The following is a 23616-nucleotide window of genomic DNA, read 5'->3' as shown; positions in this document are numbered from 1 at the left end:
AGATTCTCATAATAACAAAATCATCAAAGAATTTGGTTTTGTTGATTTTTTTTTTTCCTCTGAAGCAATGATACTCAGAACTCATCTTTAGTAGCATAAAGTTAAATAGGAATGAATCTGAAACAAAAGATCAGAGGAGGAAATTTCATCTATTTCTTTTTCATTTTAAAAAACTGTATTTAAAAATTCCCTTAATATTTACGTAAATGAGGTCTTATAGGCTAGGAAATGTAGAATATTTGTCAGAGGGTGAGAAAAAATTCAACAGAAGATGCTTTTTTTTAAAGTAGTTCACTGATAAACAAAGCCTCAATTTTTCAGCAGTTTTTGATGATGTGATAGTCCCAAGCAGTGTAGCAATTTCTGTGTTGGTAATAGCGTTCTGATGAAAATTTTGAGGTTAAAAACATGGGCATTTTGGAGGCCTGAGTTAAAGTGCAAGACTTCTTAAAAATCATTTTTCATTTCCTAAGAATTATGTATGTTGTAGGAATTTTACTAGAAACTCTACTTTCATGGTTTTTCAACTTTAAATAAGTATCAATAACTACCAATGCATGGTAATTTCAAGAAATATCTTCAGGGAGAAGAAGTGAGTAGGCAAAAACAAATCAAACTAAACCAAGAATAAAACCAGGAGAGGAACAGAGTTAGAGTCAGTTGCAAGACTTTATTTACATACAGGAGCAGGGATTTGATATATTCTGATTTTTTTAATGGAATTACATTTCACAAAACTGTACATTTCATTTTTGATAGAGGAAATTAAAATAGTCAAACAGTATGAAATTAATCATTAGCTAAATTATTTTGATTCTCATAGCTCAAAAGTCAGCGATGTTTAATAGTTCTAGACTTTTTTAAAAAAATGTAGTTCTTGGCAACATGAATGAAAGTTGCTGTGAGAGATCAAACCTGTTTTTCTGGTTTAGTTATTGATGTAACCATACTTCTTGTGTTACACATAGAATTATTATTACTTTTTTTTTTTTTTTACTTGTGGCTAAATAAAATTAGAGGAGGTGCCTATTTCAATTCAAAATATCAAGCATATAACAGAAATATAAATAATTTTCCCTTCTGGCATGGTTTTCATTCTCTTGGATGTTTCATTTTCCCCAACATTATATATAGTACTGAAGTTTTGGTTGCATGAGCAAAACCCCAGTTATCTCTTAAGTGTTCTTTTCAATGCATGACACGTCCGCTCATTTTTCTGTATTTGTTCTATTTTTTCTGTCATGTAGTTTTCTTTTAGATATAGACTTGGCCTTTTGTGAATAATATAGGTGGGAATGACATGTTTGCGACTACGTATGGCCTAAATTTTGCCAAATATGTAACAAATTATTGACGGAACAGTCAGCAAAGCATTGACAACTCTCCTGTGCTTGTTTGCTATATAAAGAGTTACGATTTTGTTGAAATAAATGCTTGGTAACTCTGATTAGATGTTCATGTGTAGAACCTGAGTTTGCTACTATGTTACTGGGTACCTACTATGAAAAGCTTTATTTTATGCATAGCAATAAATCATATAGATATGCCTTTTTCTCTGTTTCCATCAAATATTAAGCATACTGGGTAACAGTATGATTTTTTTTTCAGTCCTCCCATTTCTCCTTTGATTGGCCTGAATTTGGAAATTGTTTGATTTCCTTAGCCTTCTTTTTATGCTACCTTTTCTGATTTTTGTCAACATAACTTGTTTTTATTATGTAGGGAATTCCTGTATTTGAGAGAGTAGGAACAGCTGAGAATTGTATGTAATATACTTTCTTCTCTAGTGAAATGAGAATTTGTCTTCAGAATATGTGAGTACGTATAAACAATTGCACATAAGTCTGGTTGCCAGAATGACTAATTAGGGGAAGTGTGTGTACTATATAACAATGTCTTGAGGAGATTGTCTTCTGGTTCTGACTTTGTTGATTAAAGGACACTGTTTCATAGCTGATGTCTTTGCTGTTAGAGTATGATTGGCAGTGAGTTTTTCCTAGTCAGCACAATACAACATCAAGCGTGTCAGCTCAAGGCTTGTACTGATTTTTTAAAGTAATCTGTCCTTCTATTCCTGCAAACAAGTAAGGAGGGAATTTGCATCATCCTTCCTTTCAGCAGAGGTGTTGGGGTGCTAGCCTCCAGCTGCCTGATTGTGTTGACCATCTGGGAATTCTATTATTTCGCCTGGCACAGCTGTGTTAGCAAGGTGAATGTCTGTCCCCAGCCTAAAACCACTGTGAAGGAGGTTTGAGCTAATGCACTTCCCTTTGCGATCACTTTAGACAACATATAAATAACTGTAGTTTGTACTGAGCTACCAGTGTTTTGCCTTGTGATTACAAGGGAGTGAGTATAATCACAGGTAGTAGTGAAAACTCGGCTGAGAACGAGTGATATATCAACCACTGTAACATGAGCACTCTGTGTCATACTCACTTGGTCCCACGACTGGACATCAAAGGTGTGCTTTAAAAGATACCTGAAATCAGTGAAAATACCTATTGATCTTAAAAAGTATTATAAAAGACTGGAGGTGAGTAGAGTATGACAGTATGCAATACTGTGCCAAAGAACTAATAGAAACTCACTGTGAGGTGGGAAAAGACCTGGAATTTAATAGCTTCGTGAAATCAGTTATCCACCTTGAATAATATTAAGATCTAGGATTACTATTTTAAGTCTTGAGTTTGACTACAGCACTTGTCTGAGTATATCAGCATTATGGCTGTACGTTTACATCGAAAATATGTGTTTCTAAAGCATTTTCTAACTGAAAAAGTGTTTACAGAACTAATTAAGTTGTTGGGTTTTTTTTCCTCCCCTGTGTGATAGTATATTGGTACTTCCCAAATAGACATTTCATCAGAAACAAGTCTAGAAGTTAAAACATTTTGTCAAGAAATTGTAATGGCATTTAAGGTACATTACCATATCTATAATCAATGAATAGTAAGATGCTATAATTACCAAATAAACAAGAGATTTAGGCAAAGCAGGTTATAATAATAAGAAGAGAACAGATAGAACACTTACCTGTATCCCAGGCTTGCTTATGAAACTCCCATGGAGTGGATCTCCAGAAGAGATCCTTCCCCACTCGTAGTCAGCTCTTAAATGAGTCTAGGAGGGGCTCCACCCCTTCTGGCTGCACAGGTGAACTGCCTTTAGTTGTGCTCCTGCGGCTGATTCATTGCTTCACCTCAGGTGATCAATCAGAGGTTCAGGCCATGATTCACTAGTTCCCATATACCATAATAGAGCAAGTTGTTGCAGAAGAAATATTTTTATAAATTGACCATTTTTAAGACCAAATTTGGGTTTGGAAAACATGGTTTTGTTGTTTTGGAGTGTTTCATTAACACTAAAGGGTCTGGGGTTTTTTTTTGTTTGTTTGTTTGTTTTGAATTTATAACGCATCTTCAAAGGCAGAATAATGTATGGGTCTTGCATATTTCTTCGCAGTATTGGTGGTGTATTTCTCTAGGTGGTTTTATACAGCAGTATACTGTAGTTCTGATTTTATTGTTACTCGTAATTTATCAACACTACCATTTTTTAGGAATTTCAGCAGCCTTCTTTAGGGGAGCTGGAGTGTCTTATCAGCATGCAAAAATCTGAAATTGAGCTTTTAAAGGAAAAATTGAGAAAAGCGAGTCTTAACCTTGTGGAACAAAATTTACACGCTACAGATACTCTGAAAACCTGCAATGTAAGGACTGGAAGAAAGCATGAGGTAGGATAGTTTACTGTCTACTGTATTTGTATCTAAATAACATTGGTAATGCCAAATATTTTGTTCAAGTGTCCAGATAATAATTGTAATATCTGTTGATACTGCTTGTAATTCCGAAGCTTGTTTGAATGGTTTTTGTGTTATCTGCCAAAGACTTGTTAGAGTAGCTGTTGGGAGTAGAAAGTTTTACCTTGTAAATACTAAATAAGGGATTCTTAATTAAATGGAATATTTGGAGGCTCAAGTCTTTGTAGGTTTGTTAAAATGAATATTTATCAAGTATTTTGTTGTATTTATCTGAATGACCATCTTTTTCTAGAAGGAAAATGAGAGAAATATAAACAGTTATGCTTTTATAAATGAAACATTCTTTCAAATTCATTTTTATAATATGACATAGCATTTTTTATCTATAAAAAAATCACAATTATATCAATTTAAAATTCTTTAACTTTATTCTCTGTAGTGCTGGTCTGCCCCTTTGGTGATAACCTATCATTAATTTAGGCACTAGATAACAGTAACATCTGTAAACTGTAGCTAATTAAATGGATCTGTAAATAATTCTGTGACTTAATTTGATTTATGCAGTGAGCCTATGTCGTTATGTTTGTGAGTGTGTTCAGTTCCCTTGCAATGTAAATTTTAAATTGTGATTGTGCAGAGTATGGAAAACTTAGAAATAAGTTTCTAGAGTGTGGAAGCAAATTGGAACATTTTTCTGTGTGGTGAAAATTGTCAGCAGGGGTGGACCACAGTCCTGCTTTCCTTCCCTTCCATGCTGCTTGTCCAGAGACAGAAAGAAATCAGCGGTGCTGGAGTGAAGCAGAGCCCAGGGTGCAGCAGAGGGAGAAGAGTGCCATTTTGGTTTATTCCTGATACAGTGTTCAATTATGCTCTTAATTGAGCCTCTGTAGATCCACTTGTGTCTCTCAGTACTATTTGAATTATTTGATATCTACACTTTTTCATTTGTTTACACAGTCCCTTTTTAAATTTTTGGGAAATAAATTGACAGACTAAAAAGCCTTCTTATTTAGGCAAAATGACATTCTGGTTTTAGGATCACAGAACATACATTGAAAATACAAGTGAATATTGCTATTTTTACTGATGTCCCACTGCTACAGATAATTGGAAAAAGTCCTAAAAAGAAGGCCTTTGGGACAAAACATGAAACTTGCTGCCAGTGTGATAAATTGTGATGTGGAGCCATGTTACTGTATACCTCAACCTGTTTGATTCTGTAGAGTACATGGATATGCATGCATGGGCTAGCACAAATTATTGGGAACTGCAGAAATCCAAATCTCATACCTGCAGTGGTACAGAGTAATAAAACCAGCTTTGGCAGCACAGATGATACAGTGGTTATAGAGTTCTGTTGAGCATGAATGTTTGTTGGATTTTTTGATGCTATTAAGTGCATACTTAATGGCAACGGTAACCCACACAGTCCAGTTTCTGTGGAAAGTGATATAGTGACTGTTTTCTGTAAAAAGTCAGTTCCTTGATCTTTCTAGAGCTATGGAAGCTAAAACTTTACAACTTAGTGAGCTGTGATATCTGTAACCATATTAATCAGCCATCCTTATTCTTTCAGGCTGATTCAGTGACACAGCCCTTGTCTGTTCGTTTTTCCTGATCTAAAGCTTCTATGAGAAGCAGGAGATTATTGTTTTGTGCTAATATGTGTTCTATAGCATTCCTATGAGTATTTATATAATTTCAAAACACAACAGATCTCTTAAAATGCAGCAATTAACTCATGTTCCTTTTGAAACATTGCTAATCAAAAATTAGCCATTATTCTTCTTCTAAAAAAACCTGCATCTTGTACTCTGTCAGCCTGTGGCTCACCTTCAACACTGTTTTTCTTTTTTTTTTTTTTTCCAACTGATGAAATACATTAAGGTTTCTGCCCACTGCCTTCAGAGCTGTGTCTTGGCAGTAGACATTGATCTGATTTGTATGTTTCAGAAGTTGTCCAAGACGCTTCTTGATGAACTTCCCTGATATGTTTTTGTTATTGTGGCTGTTGTTTTTTATTGTTATTATTTTTATTTTATTTTATTTTGTTTTATTTATTTATCTGGCTTGCCTTATGACTCTGACACATAATTTGTTAAATTCAAGATCATGATTTTTCCCTGTCCTCTCCTCATTGTCTTTCATGGTACAGGCTAGTAACGGGAAACTGTTTAAAAAGAGACATCTTTGCTTTTTGTGCTTCCTATATTGCCTCTATTGTCATTTAATGTGTATTAGGTACATTCACTTAACAGCCATTTCTTCACAATATATCTTCCACCACCTAGTTTCATCTCTCTTAATATTACAAGTTTTGCTATTTCTGTTTGTCTGCTATTTGCTTTAGTCTGTAATAAGTGTGATTTAACATCAATTGTTGGAAAGTTTTCTGTTGGTACTCTTGACTGACTTGGATTCCTGTTCTTTGCTCATAAAACTGGACTTTTTGATATTCCTAGACATTTAGAAAATATTTAACACACACATGAAAAGCTGGGTATTTTTCTAATACAGAAATTTACAGAATTCACTGCAGTGTTTGAAGATGGAATTAAAAATTATATGCCTAAGCTTGATGGTGGCAGCAAAATTTTCAATTGTGATAAGAGAATTACAGATGCCATTTTCCAAATTGAGTTTTGCAGCAGCCTCAGGCAATCAAATTTCAGTGTACTTTACTATAAAGTCTCTTCTGTCTTGGTAGGAAAATTAAATTGCCTTCTTTTGAACAAAGATTGCCTTTGGACAGGCTATGTGCAGCTGCAAAGCCAAGACACGTCTCCTTTTCTCCAAAGATCTGTACCGAAGCAGGTAAAAATGTGTTAAAAGAATAGCATGTTTCTTAATGCTTATCACCAGTGCCACCTGTACCCACAGCACAGTATTTCCATGCCTCTAAATACTTAGAATTTTTTCTATTATTTTTCATAACTTGGCCCAATATTTCAACTGTAGGAAAGATTCATAGCACAGTCGTAGGTAGCTATTCAGAAAATCTTCTATTAAAGAAAAACTATTACTGCTCATTGTATCTGATCATCTTTGATTAAAGATGATTAAAGATTAAATTTAACTTTTTCCTGTATTTTTTGCATTTTTCCCATTTCACCTTACAATTTCACTACCTGATTTCCTTTAGTAACGGCTGATCCACATCTTTTCTTTTGTTGTTTTCATCTTTGGCAGTGGGTGCAACACTTTGACCATTTATTCCTGATATTAGAAAAATCATGGATTTTCCAAGTCTTCTTTATACAAGTGTAAGGTTTATCTAGGAGTTAATTTACCATTTTTTTCAAAAATGATGTGCTTCATTTTTTTAGGGAGTTACTATGAATATGTAATAATTTTGAATTGGGTAGTTTTATTAAGGTACTGACTTCATTAAAGAAATTTGGGACTTTAAAGGTGAGTAGGATTTTTGTATGTTGATCTTGAGTTGTTATGCTTTAGATATCTCATAGGAATTGATCTCATTCAGTGTAATGTTGATAGCATCGCTGACTAATATCAGCAGTTATTAATGGAAGGTAACTTTTTGATATTTCTACCAGAATATTAGGAAAAAAAAAGTAATCTTCCTATTTCAAGGAGACCTACTCTTAGTACAGTGTTATATTGTATATAAAACCATACATTTGGAAATACGCTTGTAAATGTTCATTAATAATTCTTTCTGGTTTCTTCTGTTACATAAAAGAACTGTCAAGAATAAGCTGTATTGGTCTAAAGCAGTTATTTTACAGTGAAAATGGAAGCATGCAGCATCACTAATTACAATTAATATTATTTTTTGTTTTACTTTATTCATTTTTGTAATTGTATTTTATCTTAGAGTTGCTAATTGTGTATTAATGTTTCTCTGTCCTTTACCAAAGTTATTCCGAAAATCAGAAAGTCTAATTTTATGAGGTCTGTCTTTTTTTGCTGTTAGGACTTATGACATAGAATGATCAAGAAAGCTGCCCAGTTTAAGTGTTACTTTCACATATTCTTTCTCCAGATTGCTATATGAAGCTGTACATAATATAAACACATATTCTTGTCTCTAGTTAGTCACATTATAGTTAATGACCATATGGTCATTATGGTGTAAGATCTACTGTCTGTTGTATTTATATTCCTCAAGCATATTGTTCCTTCAACTTCACAGTGTGTTAAACTATTTCAAAGGGAAAAAAATCCTTTCCCTCTTGTTTCTGGTTGTCCTATCAAGTGTAACCTTGGACCCTTATAGAGCAATTAGACCAGCCTCTATCCCCTCCTTTGTAATGAGGTTTCTTGCATTTCTGAGTCTATAACCCTTTAGTCTTCCCTAATGGGACATCATTATTCTGAAAGAAACAATGTAAATGTAAATGAATATTCTCATTAACGAGTCACAGAGAAACCTTTAGTGGTAGCGCTGTGGTAATTCTGCTTGTTATTTCTCTGGTATTCCATGCAGATTTTTTTTTTTTTTTTATAATTCATTATTAGTATTCAAAATTACTTCTTCTTTAATTCTGCATGTCTTTTATAATCCGGTGTTCCAACTAGTTCAACCATGTCCTTGTTTTATTCTCCAGGAACCACCTGTGAAACGTTCAAGGTCTCTGTCCCCAAAGAGCTCTTTCAGAAAATCAGAGGAGGTAAGGAAACTTAAAATAGCTGAAAGGAAGAGTGAAAACTTAGAGAAGACCCCAAAAGCTAAAGGTGAACACTTTAAAAAAATAATAAAAATAAAAAAAGCAACACTACAATAAGACATCCTCTAGTTTTAAGCTTGCATAGATAAATATACACCAAAATAAACAAGCATTTAAAAACTGCAAAATGCACATATTGTTTTGGACTTTTAGCATAAGAGAACATTCTCCGTTAGTTTGCCTTTTTTTCTTTACTGCAAAAAATCTCCTACCATCCTGTGACAGCCTGAACTTCAAGCTATGTTATCAAGAATACATCCTTTTTCAAATTTTATTTTTGAGAATATGCATTCCAGGAAATTCATGTATTCATATAGAAGTAAAATGAAGCACAAAGTACAAAGAAAATATTTTATCATACAGTGAAGCCAGTACTTTAAATTCTGAAGTCAATTACTTGGAACAGATGTTACCCCTTGTACTCTTAAAAGTTACGCCTCAGAAGAGGTTGTTCGAACGGATACTGTAAAGTGAAATAAAAATAAAAAAAACCTCGTTGGTAGAAAGGCTTCACTGAGCATATATTACAATTGCCAATTTTCTAGGCTTTTGTTTATTTGTTTGTTTGCTTTTCTTGAGGAAAAAAAGGCAACATTTAAAATGACTATTGGTTTCTTGTTGCAGCTCTGAATGCCTTTCAAAGCAATCAAACAAAACCAAAAACCAAACTCTGAGTCACATTTTTGTAAACATTCACAATCGTTTACAGTTCATTCTCTCCTTCTATTCCTTTTTTGTTTTCTGTTGGTCAGTAATATATCTTAAAATGGTACTGGTTGTATTTAACCTGCTTTGATAACTATCAAATGTAAAAATTAATGCAGTCCTGCAAGGCATATTCCTGAGTTCCTTCCTTGTGCTCCTATGCAATAGGTTGATTTTACAAAGGAATGTGAGCAGGAATTGTATTCTACCACAAGTGGCAGTTTGTTATGCTACGCAAGCAGTATATGAATAGGAACAATGACTTGGATTTGAGTAGGTCTGTCAGTCTGTCTTGCTCCTTATTCCTGGGGTTGCAAAAGATTAATTTGGTATTGTTTCTTTCTGTTGAGAGATGCAGGTCTTATCAGCTGTACCTGAGAACTTACCTTTGACAGGCATTGTGGTTTTTACTCCATGTTGGCCTGGCAGTTACTACAGATGATTGTAGCAGTGTGTACTAAAGTTGCTCCACCCTCTGCTGCAAAAGCTAGCACATCAGTGTATATGATTGTTGTTCTGAGTAATACAAAGTCCCATGCTGCTTGGGGGTTTCTTATGGAAGGAGAAGTGAAGAGAAACACTCTGAATTTCTAAGCAAATATAGAAGAGAAAATATTGTTATTCTTTGCTCATGGGCTCATAACACAGATCAGTTATGATACTTGCCTTACTGCCTTTTCCGTTTATTCTTTTTATTCCTGAAGCTTAACTTAAGAATCTGCAGCCTATACGAGAGCTGCTCTGAAAGTAGCGCCTTCTATGTTATTCTGTTGACTCGTGATGTTAGAGGCGGGAGCTGGTGGTATGGCAGTAGAGGCTGAACCTTCCTACCAATGTTACATTACATTTTGTTGCTGTGTGACAGATGGCAGCAGAGGGGCACTCTTGATAGGGTGGTGCCTGTCATGGAAGGGCATGTGAAGCAACGGTGTGTCGCTGAGTTCCTCTGTGCAGAAAAAATGGCACCCATTGACATTCACTGACACACTGAATGTTTCTGAGACTAAATGGATGTGGATGTGAACACAGTGAGGTGGTAAGTGATGTGTTTCAGCAATGGCAACAGCCTTGTGCTTTCATGCAAGCCACATTCCAGACTACTGTGCAGATTTTTACAAGCGTGGCATACAGGCTCTTGTTCGTTGCTGGCGAAAATGCGTACCAGTGCCTACGTTTAAAAACAGTGTCTTGTAGCTGAGAATTTGCTCTATCAAATTGTATTACTGCACTTTTTATATCTGTTGTAGTTTCCATGGAAATAAAGAGGAGGCATTACTTTCAGAGCAGCCTGCATATATTACAAGTGTGGGATCTCTCCTCATCATTTCTCTAATCCATGAAGTCCTTAAAGGCTAACTTTTATATTTACCCGTGAAACTGACAATATGATCTCCTTTAATATTTGTAGCCAAGTTGGTTCACTTCTTTTGTAATATTCATTAATTGACTGAAAAAGCTGCGGTGGCACGGGTCAGTGTATTGAGATCTCTTGTGTCACAACGTACAGAATTCAATGAGGCCATTGCCAGTATGGCAACTAATAAGGTCAGAATAACATCAAAGTAACTTTATTGGTATTGTATATTTTCTGTATCTTAGCCTAAAATAAATAAATTAATAAAAGGGATTTGAATAGCTTTATTTACTTTTTTTTCAGCCCAGTCAGCATTAGAAAAAGGAGAAAAAGGGAAAGTCCCATTCCAGGACTTCCCAGTTCTCATCATCTGGCTCAGTTCTAGCCAGAGAACTTTAACTTTTACTGTAATTACTAGTAATATAAACAGGACAAATATGTAAATTCTTATAACTTCAGTGTCCATAGTTTTGATACAGAATCTACTTCATTTCTGCATTCCAAGACATATTGGAAAGTAACATAGCATCCTGTATTTCACTCTTCTATAGGAAAGACAGTGTTTTAATGGGTTTTGAGTGATGTATTATCAAGCTGGTACTTAAGGTGGTGCCCACAAAGTATATTGTTGTCTTTGACAAGTGAGTTGGTTGTTGGAAGCTATGATCTCTGGCAGAGAAGATATCCCTGACTTTTTGGGAAAGTCACTAAAAAAAGCAAGAGAATTTCACTTTAAATTTTCTCATTCTTTTTGATTAAAGTTCAAAAGTTCTGCAGATTATTGGGCCAGAATGTGTGGACTAGTCTGTAGGGGAGACTTGATACATGATTGTGTGAGAGAGAAGGAACACTGTTAAGCTTAGCTGTGATAATAACAGGATGAATTTCAGTGGTGGTTGAGAAGTTTCTGTTGCAGATCGGACTTTACCTGTCAGTGTGTGACATGAAGTGTTACAGCACGGCTGTGGAGAGGTGGAGAATAATGTGGAGATCCACTGCTGGAGGTGGATCCATTTCCATCACTACCTAGAAAACTATATACAAGACAGCTTAATTATTATAAAATATAATTAAATTAGGGGAAGGTGGAACTAAACTGAGCTTATGGAAATATAACAGAGTAAATTTCAAGTTCTGAAGTGATTAATGCTTTAATAAGACAAAGTGATTAGGACAATTGTTTGTCTAATTCCTTCCTCAGCAAAAACAGAGCAATTGACAAGAGAGTGACTGTAAGGGAATGGATAATAAAACAGGTAAACAATAATGAAAATCTTAGATTTATCAATAGAGGAGGCTACGGTCTGCTCTTGGTTACACCTTTGAAAATACTTAACGCTAATAAACTTTATATTTTATACTTATGGGCTTTATGCTGAATAGGCTTTATATTGAAGATACTACTTTGCAGTGTCTTACCAAGCTTGATTGATTTTCACTAGCAATGTCAAATAATTTTATTACATAAATAGCAGCATCTGAAATTTTAGCTGATTTTTTTTGGCTAATGTTTTTACAGCTCTTTTAATGTGTCATGAAAACTGGGCTATATTTCAGAAGCTATATTTAGTCTAAGTATCTTGTAGTTAGTACTTGTTTAGAAACCCTTGACATTTTTTTTATGCTGGAGTTTAATTCTTGTTGCATGTCACTCTGTCTTATTTATGGGCTAATACGGAAAGACTTCCTTGCTTATATTATGCATACAAGCATGCATATAATGCATACAAATAAAGTATTGTGATTTACACAGATCTTAAGGAGCTTGTTCAGTAGTCAGTGTACAAGCAGAGCACTTACTGAATTGAAAATGCAGCAGTCAGAATAGATTTTACTACTGAGTGTTGTCTGGTAAATTCTTTACTGCTGTAGGCCAGAATTCAACTTTCTTCACACTAGAGAATGTCCTTCTCTTAATATTCTTTTTGTGTTTTTATTTATTTATTTATTTTCAGAACATAGTATTGTCACTAATGGAAACGTGATTTTTTTAATGATTTTTAAATTATTGCTTCCAACTTTCATGATGATATCTTGTTGTGTGAGTCAAACCACATCTTATTTTTTCTTTCTGTGAAAGAGAAGTCTTTTATTACTAAAATTATTGTAAGCTTTGATCATCTTTCTTTTTTGTTGCACAGGTATTGGCCAAAGCATGGGTGTTGCAGGCTCATTTGTATATCTATATTTATAAAAAAATTAAGGGAACCTTTGTATCATTTAAATTAAGGTATTTTTTTAATGTGGAGTTCACTGTGGCCAGTACTGTTCCATACAGAAAGAAAAGTCATTCATAGGGAATATATCTTTTTTCAGTCTTTGCATTTTTAGGTATGTTACTCTGATACATTCACAAGATGAACACAGGTGTTTTTATAGGACATTTTCTAAAATTTTTTAGTAACAAGTAAAAAAAGGTTTGACAAGTTGTCTTAAGTTAGAGTTGAAAAATAGTGTAGCTGTATTTGACCTCGGAGACTGTAATTCCTTACATTTAAGTTTAGATTTCGTAGGCTTTTATCAGTGAATTAACTAGAACTTTTTTTCTTTAGATCTCTGAAATTCTCTTGCATTTTGCCGAACTCTGATTTTGTTTCTTTTTGGTGCTATTCAGACTCAAGAAACTGATGAGCTAAGAGCAGCCCATGAAAAACGCAAAGAAAGGCTGCAGATGTTACAGACCAACTACAGAGCACTAAAAGAGCAATTAAAGCAGTGGGAAGAGGATGATAGCAGGTAAGTTACATAGCTCATTAAAAACATTTCCCTTACACTAGAAATCTGAACAAAATTATTTTGCAGGCATTCAAAAGAGAATTTGATTTCAAGCAAGAAGCTGCTATGTGTTAATCAAGACTTTGTTAAAGCAGAATACACAACATACCCCTATATGACAAAAATTACAGTTGTAACCAAAAGTAAAATGTGTTGAGCTGACACCTTGACGTATTTTATTAGGATCTCATTCTGAGTCAGTACTGGACAGAGGTCTGCTAGGGCTGCTTATTAGGCTTGTCTAATTCCCCAGCTGATTAATTTGTTGACTGTGTATGTTTTGAATTTTCTATAATGGAACAATTGCTCCTTATGTTTTGAATAGTTTTTTGAAGTAGTTTTTTCATTAAACAATAAAAAACTAATAGCCTCTGTTTGAAACATTTAATGATTCAAGCATTAACTGAGGATAATCCTAAAATATCCCTTTTTACAGGGAAAAAAGAGTATGTGCATGAAGAGCAGGATTTTTTCAAATGTTAAATGATGATAAAATCAAATATTTCTGATCATTTTATAATAATATTGCTGTAAAATATCTTTATGAGTGGATAAAAAAGAGAATGTGAAAACTCTAGCACATCAAAATTTAAATAGTCAATATCCTATGTGTAGTTCACCATTAAATTCTATATAGAATAGTCAAAATTTTATGGAGAAATTTGTTTTTGGAGTTAGTATTGTTGGTAAACAGTTGCATTTGAAAATATAAAGACGTTTTTATCACTTCAATTATCAAACACTGCTGAGATACACATTTTGGGCCCTACTTCAAGGGAGTCCTGATGTCCTAGATACTTTTGTAGGATTTCAGCAAGCACCGAGAGTTTTGTGTATACATGTGTTTTACTAGAAATAATTTTTTCCTTAATTAGTGCAATCCTGATTCATCTTGAGACAGACTTAAAAGATCTCTACAGACAAAAAAAGTCACAGAAACTGCTGCAAAAGTGATAGTAGCCATTTAGAGAATCTAGTCTGACTGTGAATGAAAACTGTCCCTCATATATACTTCATGCTTTGACTTATTTAAGTACATTTTTAATACTGTAGCATTTCCTAATCATAGTTTGTCTTTTAAAAAGAAAAAAAGTCTAGATGAAGATAAAATAATGCTACATGCATTGGTAGCACAGGAGGATTCTTTTAAAATACAGAAGCACGAATAACTAATAGGTTTTTTTAAATTAGAAAAGAAAGGTCTTGTTTATGTTGGAATAAAGGGTGGATTTTATCTTGTACTTCTTTGAGATTTTTTTTTATTTCAGTGCAAACTGAAAACCTTCTAATGATAGTTGTTTATTTCTGTGTCTATAAGCTAAGTAGGCATTCACGGTTCACGGAGAGAGTAAAGCTGAAAGGATAAAAAATTCAGCCTGGAGGTGGTACATTCAAATTTTCATAGTGAAGCTCTGAGAATTCTAGTTCTGATAGCTTAAAAAAAGGACAGATGAGAAAGTGGAAAAAGAAAAAAAAATGGCAAACTAAAAAAGGAGAGAGAGAAGAGTAACCCCTGTTTCTGTTCAAAATAAATGAGATCTGCTTGTGTTCTGACAGGAGGGTATCTGGGAAAAGTAGATATTATGGAAAGCGTAATATTGAAAACTTTATTCATTAATCTGATTTTTTTTAAAACTCTCGTTAAGTTGAACTAAGAAGTAGACTTTCTGTTTTTTATAATCAGAAGAGAATTTCATGAAGTAAGACAATACTGAAAGGGATTTTTAAAATTTTTTTTTATTTTAATATGCCGATAAGGAAGAGTAGCCAAGTCACAAATAAAAGCAATCTGTCAGTTGTTACACCTTGCACTATTACTTTGACATCTCAAAAAGCTTTTTATTGCTGGTGTAATGTAAGTTGTGCATTAAGAAATCAGTATCAAGTATTTACATGATACTTAGGATCCTCTGTGATGGAGGTCCCCATTCTTTCTGATTCTCCAGAGGATAGACTTTGTTATCTGTATGGCAGCTGATGGGACCTAATCTACCTGTCAGTGTGCATACAACTTTCACTGACGTAGGGGACTGCAAAGATGATGGGGCTTTATGAGGTTATGACACTTTCTTAAAATCTATTTCCATGACCAATCAAAATTCAAAATTGCAAGAGTGTTTATCTTTGTTTATCTTTTCCACTTTTAAAACACATGAAAACTATTTTATTGAAAGGAATATTGTAAAAAAATTTACAGTTGCTTCTTCTTTTCTTCTAAATATTTTTTCCTTATTTTTAATTAATCAGTAGATCAACAACTGAATTAGAGCAGGTATTTATACAACTTCCAGACTGCTTTTCAGGGGCATTTAAGGAGCTGGTGTGTCTCTTTTTTTTTTTTTTTTTTTTTTTTTTTGCAATAGATTGGTGATGGTTTCACCTTTTGCTTTCAACTATCAGTATTATAAGGAAGGCTGACAGAATAAACCCAAATGATAGTGCTCTCAGTTGAGAGTATGTTGTTACCATACCAGTTAGATTTCTGTCTCAAACTACTTAATGAACTTTTTTATAATGTATTTAACGTGTCATGCTTCACAGAACGTATGCCTCCATTCATCCATCAAGATTTGTATTCAATAGATGCCATAATTAAGAATCTGTATGCTGTGAATGCAAGGGTGTTTTTGTGATTATGGTGTTCCTAAAGCATGTAGTTATTTAAAAAAAACAACCAACCTCTTTTCATTCACAAACAGGACTGTAAGCAGTAAAGGCAGATACCAGTGTGCGGATGCCTGCCAGCTTTGTCAGGAGGATTTTGCTGCTATGTGGAATGAACTGGCTTTTTTCAAAAGGGAACACAAAAAACTATTGATTGAAAAGTGAGTTTGCCTCTCAAGTGGTGTTTACATTAAGAAACATGCTGGTGTTTTTTTTTTTTTTTTTTTTTTTTTTTTTTTTTTTTTTTGTGAAGGTTGTGCCTTGCAGGCCACATAAAAGGAATTCCTTGCAAAATTCCAAGATAAAACCATCTTCTGCCAAAAGCAGAAAGGAAAACATCAGCTCTTTTCTCCTTCTTAAATCAGTGACAAGTTACAAGTTTGCTAGTACTAACAGAAACTGTATTCCATGATCTAGGGATTGTGTTAATTAATGTGGCTCTCATCTGTTGGAGGTGTCGCTCTTCATTAGCCTGTATTTTACACACTGCCGTGCTTCATTTTTGGAATGAGGTGGTGAGGGGATAACCTAGCCAGCCATCCTTGTTTGATCTCTGTGATACATACGCAATGCAGAATGCCTCAGCTCTCTTGGTTCCCTGCCCTGTCCTGCTAATCCCAGCTGAGCTCATTATGGTGTAGCCTTGCTGCTACTCCTGGAGCCAGAGCTGTCCAAGCTAATTACTGGCAGCAGCAGAGCTGCCTGTTAAGGGTCTGGTGTGGATCTGCTAACATGGTCCTTGGTAGTGACCTGCAGAAAGCACGAGGGAGTTGCTCTCTTTCTTGCTGTGCACAGCCTGTCCTTTGGGTTTAGTGCTGATCCCTTCACACAGCTCTTTTAGCTGTAGTAAGTGTAAAACTTGGTGAAGGAAACTCTTACTTTAGAAAACATACAGTTTGCTGCTTTGATCTCGTAATTCATAGGCTATTATACTCAACCAGGCAAAGTAAGAAAATGTCCCTTTTATACCAGACAAAAGGAAGTTAGTATGGTATAATTAGCCCTTTGCTGCTACTTAACACTTTCTGTATGTTAAGTTGATTTTTTGTTCTGTGTGTTATAAGAATCAAGACACTGTAGAAACTTCTATTCAGACTTTGTTTTTGTCAGCTAAAGAAAATGTGTTTTCCCAATGGGTCACAATACAAACAGATTTTGTGAAGATACCGTGAAGGCTACTGTCACAGAATTTCAACAGCAGCAAATTGTTTTGTAGTATGTAAGTCCTTGTGATGCTCGTGAGCTATTTCAGCATATTATGAGCACTGCTCCAAAAGAAATACCTCCTATTTTTTTTTTTTATATGGCTCACAGTGTCAGGGATGTCGCTGGTATGGCTAATATGAACCTTCCCACAAATATTCTGTTCCAGTTTGCTGCTGTGCAACAGATGGCAGTAGAGAAACAATCTGACAAACTGGCATCTGACGTGGATGTGCTTATGAAGCAAGGGTGTGTCACTGAATTCCTCCCTGCAGAAGGTGTTGTGTACTCCATCCCTGGAGACATTCAGACTCAGGCTGGATGGGGTCTTAAGCAGCCTGACCTGGCTCTACGTGTCCCTGTTCATTGCTGAGAAGTTGATCTAGATTATCTGTAAAGGTCTCTTTTGACTTATATGATTCTATGATAAAATCTTGCACCCGTTGACATTCATCAATGCTTATGGTGTGTTGACTCATGATAGGAGAATTACAAGAGCAATTACACGTATAGCATACGTGTACTCCATCCCTGGAGACATTCAGACTCAGGCTGGATGGGGTTTTAAGCAGCCTGACCTGGCTCTACGTGTCCCTGTTCATTGCTGAGAAGTTGATCTAGATTATCTGTAATATGGAGACCATAGTTATGAAGACCAGACAGTGGATGTGAGCCCAGTGAGGTGTTGGGCGGTACATTTTAGCAATGCTGACAGCGACAGTGTGTTGCCTTTGCTGATGCAGGTTTTAAGAAGTACAGCGTGCAAACTCTTCTTCAGTGCTGGCAAAAGTGCATAGCTAATGGTGGTGTCCACACTGAGAAATACTGTCTTGTAGCTGAGGATATCATCTAACAAATGGTGTTATTGTGTTCTTTATACCTGCTGTTTCCATGGGAAGAAATAGGAAGCATTACTTTTGGAGTGACCTACATAGAATCATAGAATCACACGACTGGAAACGACCTGCAAGATCGTCTAGTCTCCTCATCAGCATTGCCACCACAAGCACTAAACCATATCACGCAGCACATCATCCAGACGCCTCTTGAACACTGTCAGGGATGGTGACTCCACCACCTCCCTGGGCAGCCATTCCAGTGCCTGACCACACTCTGAGAGAAATAGTTCTTCCTTATGTCTAATCTAAACCTCCTCTGATACAACTTGCAAACGTTTCTATGTGTCCTGCTCGTTGCCTGGGAGAAGAGGCCAAATCGCTCTTCTCCACAGACTCCCTTCAGGAAGTTGTAGAGAGCAATGAGGTCTCCCCTGAGCCTCCTCTTCTCCAGACTGAACAATCCCAGCTCCCTCAGCTGTTCCTCATAAGCCTTGTGCTCCAGACCCCTCACCAGTTTCGTTGCCCTTCTCTGGACACGCTCCAGGACCTCAACATCTTTCCTGTAGTGAGGAGCCCAAAACTGAACACAGTACTCAAGGTGCGGCCTCACCAGTGCTGAGTACAGGGGGATGATCACCTCCCTGCTGCTGCTGGCCACACTATTTCTAATGCAGGCCAGGATGCCGTTGGCCCTCTTGGCCACCTGGGCACACTGTTGGCTCATGTTCAGCCAAGCATCAACCAACACCTCCAGGTCCCTCTCTTTTTCACGGTCATCCAGCCACTCAGCCCCAGGCCCATAACATGCATGGGGTTTTTGTGCCCAAAGTACAGGACCCAACACTTGGCCTTGATGTACCTCATCCCATTCACCTCAGCCCAGTGATCCAGCTTTTCTAAATCCCTGACGTACAGGATTGGAGTTAGCTCTGCACAATCTGTTCTTTTGTCATGTAGTTATTGTTATGAGTCTGTTCTTGTCACTGAATTGTCACATCTTTGTCATTTTAAGATAATCAAAACAAATTATCGTATGTACTTTTGTTTATTTTGAATTTTATGTTTGCTACACATATGCTATACGTGTAATTGCTCTTGTAATTCTCTTATCATGAGTCAACACACCATAAGCAGCATTAACTCGAGCAATAACATGAAACTCATTTTCACGCGAAGCTATGAAATAAAGATTGTATCTATACTGTACATGCCTTAAAGTTGATTCATTTGGACTATTGCTCCGTAGCTCCTGTTTAGTCACATTTTATGAGGAGCACTTCTAGGTCTGGTACACAGGAGATCAGTGGTCTTGAGAAGATTGTGATGTTGTGATGCAAAGAAACAGCTGACCTCTTTGAAATATGGAATTCTCAAATCGAAAAGAGTTGTTTTCTAGTTTTTCACAGTACTTAGTGAGAAGCCAGTGCACCACTGTGATAATTAAGGTGAACTTGTTATGTGGAGTCAGGTGTTTTTTGGCAACATAGCTAGATAGCTGAGTACAGAAGAAGACAGCCTCCTCAGTATTCTTTTTTTATTTGTCTTGAGATGTCTATCTCTAATGAAGTCAGTCTTTAATTTGTTAAAACAAGCTAGCATTAAAAGACCTCTACTCACTTTCTTAGGAAAGTCAATACAACAGTGTATTTATACATCTGTGCATAGGGCTTCTTCATGTTACATGTGTTCTTACTTGAGCTCTGTGGCTATAGGATATGTTCTGCAGAGCTGCTCCAAAGATTTAAATGCATGATATTAGAAGCAACATAGGCAAATCAGGCTACCTCACAGTTACTGTGGATGCGCTCAGTTTGATGGTCTCTGCTGAATGTTGATTTGAGCACATGTACGTGAAATCTAATTAGAAATTACTTGAAGAAGAGTTTGTGAGGGCTTTCTTCTATTATTTTTGAATAGATGTAATTTATATCTATGAATAAGTCGAGGGCTAATGCTAGGAAACCAGGTTTATTATTTGATTTTTTTCTTTGGTTTACCTGTAAACATTTTCTTTCTTTCTTTTTTTACCCTTTCCAGAGATAGAATAATAACATAAAACGTCTTCAATTCATGTATATTTTGCTTTGAAAACAGTAGTATAGGAAAAGCAGGAAAGGTTATTCATGTGTGTCCCATGTGTGAAATAAGCAGACTTTAAACAATCAATTTGTAAGTTATGAAATCTGTTTATAAACTAGGAAAAGATTGGTTGGAAAGTCACCTGTTATGCTAATACCTAATTCAAAATCCTTATGAAGTTGGTGGAAAGACTTTCTTGCCCTTATTACCTTCTGCTTGGTGCTACCTTTTATTAAGATTTCTCCTCACCACAGGTAGGAATTGCTATGTCTGTCATATAAGCTATTATATACTATGCTCCTTTCAAGTTGGATACTAATGCAAATTAAAGAATATAGATTTTAGGACCTTTAGGAGTTTTTGTTTTCATAAAATTGCAAATGTCCGAGTTACATATTGGTGAATGTTGACAGAAAACGTGTGTCTTTGTTACTACCATGCTGTGTGTTTTAATTGGTAAAGAATGCTGTGTGCACATTGTTTTAGTTTGCAATTAAAAATGTATTTCAAAGCCATGTCCTGTATCCTTTCCACGATCAGGTATATAAATTACAGCAATTTGTGTTTATATAGAAAAAAGTATTTATACTGTTACAGTCCCTTGTGAGGAGAATGGAACTGGAATGTCTTTAATAAATACAAGGAGATCATTTTACAGAAACATAGATACATGTATATACATACATTTATATAGATGTAAATACACATACTTGTGTATGTGTATAGTCTAGTTCTCAGATTTTTAGATAGTTCATTTACAATCTTTATCAAGTGCTTAGCTTTTGTGGATTTCTATTAGCAGATATTTTGGGGCATTTTCTTCCTAGTCAGCTCAATCTGTGTATATGCATTACTTAGACTTTCCTGAAACTCAGGTTAGATTCATATGTAGTATGCCTATAGTATCACAGTTCAACTACGGCTGGATTGCAGATTAGCTTTCCTCAGTGTGCCCAGGTAGCTGTGCATGTCATCCATTTAAGAAATGTACTCTGGATCTTTGAAACATTTGAAATCCCTGCAAGCTAGCTAGTACCCTTAATTTGCTACAGAAGCCATTTAATAAGGATTTCTTATTAATTTCAGTCTTTGCATGATTTCTGTTTCTTTTTCTTAGACTTTATGGAGTAAAAGCATCTTGTCTTTACTCTTTGTGATTGTATCTTAGCGGTGAGTTGGCAGGAATCTAACTTGGGATGAGCTACAGCATATGATTTCTCATGTCCTCTTTAGCTGTTAGGGGTTGGTGGAGGAAAGGAAAAGGTACTATTCTGGAACAATGGTGATAAGAAACATAAAGCTAGAGTATAGAATCATGGAATCATAGGATGGTTTGGGTTGGAAGAGACTTTTAAGATCATCTAGTTCCAACCCCTACTAGACCAATTTGCTCAAAGCTCCATCCAGCCTGGCCTTAAGCACCTCCAGGAAGGGGGCACTCACAACTTCACTAGACGACCTGTTCCAGTCTCACTACCCTCACAGTAAAGAATTTTTTCCCACTGCCCAGTCTAAGTCTACCCTCATACTGTTGCTACACGCCCTTATAAAAATTTCCTAGTTCTTTTATTTTTTCCATAGCAAACCTTTTGAAAAAAATGCAGTTTTGATAGTCTTGACAGTCTCTTTAGCCAAGCAGTAAATGCCTGGTCATCAGAATGTTTTAGCTTTCAAATTTCCATTGTTGTGTGCATCATCCAAATGCTACAGTAATTTTTTCTTTGTTTCACTGGTAGCAGGGTCATGCACCAGAATTAATTGGAGAACAAAGTTCATTTGTGCTATGTCAATGTTAGAAAGTGTCGCCCACAGAGTGTAGCCTCTCTGACATATGTTGAATCTGTAAATTATTTTTTTCCTTGAGTTTTAGGATTGCTGAAACATAGGAAGATTCTAATTATAAAATATTTAAATGTAATGACTCAGATCTCCTGTTAACTTCTTACTGTATTTAAGGTCGTAGACTACACAGTCAAATACAAAAGACTGGCTGACTGTGGTTTGTTTAAGGCACGTCATAATCAGTTTGCTTATGCTCAGCTTGCCCTTATCAGCAGCTCGAGGTCCTTTCTGGTGAGCTCCTCTGCAGCCACTTGCCTCCCAGCCTGTGCCTGTGTCCAGTGTTTTCCTTTGCTGAACTTCATGCTGTTGCTCTTTGAGTCACTGATGATTGATGAATATATAAAAATTTAAAGTATGAAAAAAAAAAAAGAAGTACTAAAAGCATCTCGTTATATTGTACTGACTATTCATGATAAGAACCTTGTGAACCTAGAAGGATTATGCTTTCATGCAACATACAGCTGAATTCAGCAGACAATGAAAATTTTTCTGCTTTCCTTTTGTGGAAATTACGAATCAACCTTTCTGATTCTCATCCCTTTTCTTAAAACAGTTCTGGAAAACTTCCAGAAACTCAAATGTTGAGCTAAGGGAATGTTCTTTTCTGGCATGGTATGATCTCTATAATGAACTAGTTGCGTCTCTCACGCTGAATGAGGCAGAATATATGTACACACACTAGTTAAACTTGTCTTGCTGTTTTTTGGGGATCTGAATTTGTAATGAATTGCATGTAATAAATGTTGCAAGAAGTGCTGCAGTTTGCTTTTTTCAAACACAGTCACATGAAAGTGGCTGCAGAGGCTTCAGAGTTTCCCTGAAGTTCAAATATTTCACTGTAAGAAATAATTTAACAAATTGATTTGCAATTTTATTGAAAGCATGCTACTCTTATCAAAAGCAACCTGTAAGTTGTAGAGACTTCTGAGTTCATATGAAGTTAAAAGCATGGATGTGACAGTAGCACTGTCTCAGTATTCATGCAGTGGAGTCCTTACAGTGATAATCCGGTGTAATGATCTTTCAAGTCAAGTCCTTTCTTAGCTAACTGCCAGTAAACATTGTTTGTGAGGCAGTTCTGGTGGCATTTTATGGGAATGAAAAATCCTAAATTGAAATAATGAGTATAATTTACATTAATTTGTTTTTTTTTAACCAACTTTATGTCATTTAAACTTCATAGTACAGTAAATCAAACAAAAGACAGCTAGAGAGAAGATAAATATTAGATACTAGTTTCTACCATCCTTTTGTAAGCTGAAGGTTATGTTGCATGTTGAAACTATTTTAGTCACTAGCCACTAGCAGGTCTTTGGTTTCTGAGTGACTATTAATTTGAAATAAATCTCAAAATCCATTCTTAACAACGGTGCTATTCTTCACTTTTTTGTTACCTGCACAGATTCTGGATTGGTGTAGGGGAGTTGCTTTTTTCTCGCACCTGAATGTGGGTTGTAAATCAGACAGACTTTTACTTAGCACCAACACAAACCACTTCCTGCACTTTTCATCTGTTCTATGTGTGGCTGAATTGAGAAACAAGAATGATAAAGACATATACTGGGGAGTGAGTGTGTAAACTAAGCTCACAGACAAGGTATAGTAAAATACTTCATTTTGTTGGTTAATTAAAACTGCAGGTTTCTTTGTAGTCTCTTATAAGCTTAAGTTTACAATTTTCTTCCTGTGAAAAATTCCAGT

General features: G+C 35.6%; 1 protein-coding gene across 3 annotated transcripts in view; it reads left to right on the top strand.

The window, feature by feature from the left end:
* The window catches only part of CNTLN (centlein), a 187176-nt gene that overhangs the window by 78107 nt on the left and 85453 nt on the right, over positions 1-23616 (top strand). For 2 of the 3 annotated variants that reach the window (XM_052701101.1, XM_052701103.1), the window contains 4 exons: positions 3563-3736; positions 8335-8397; positions 13128-13249; positions 15988-16113. In XM_052701101.1, coding sequence (XP_052557061.1) covers positions 3563-3736; positions 8335-8397; positions 13128-13249; positions 15988-16113 — 485 coding nt within the window. The remainder of the gene's footprint in view (positions 1-3562; positions 3737-8334; positions 8398-13127; positions 13250-15987; positions 16114-23616) is intronic. The other variant, XM_052701102.1, reaches the window with a different exon arrangement.

The sequence above is a fragment of the Tympanuchus pallidicinctus genome, unplaced genomic scaffold, assembly GCF_026119805.1.
Source record: "Tympanuchus pallidicinctus isolate F22 unplaced genomic scaffold, pur_lepc_1.0 scaffold4, whole genome shotgun sequence".
Lineage (NCBI taxonomy): Eukaryota > Metazoa > Chordata > Aves > Galliformes > Phasianidae > Tympanuchus > Tympanuchus pallidicinctus.
Note: the sequence above shows the minus strand (reverse complement) of the source record. Positions and strands in the feature narration are given on the sequence as shown.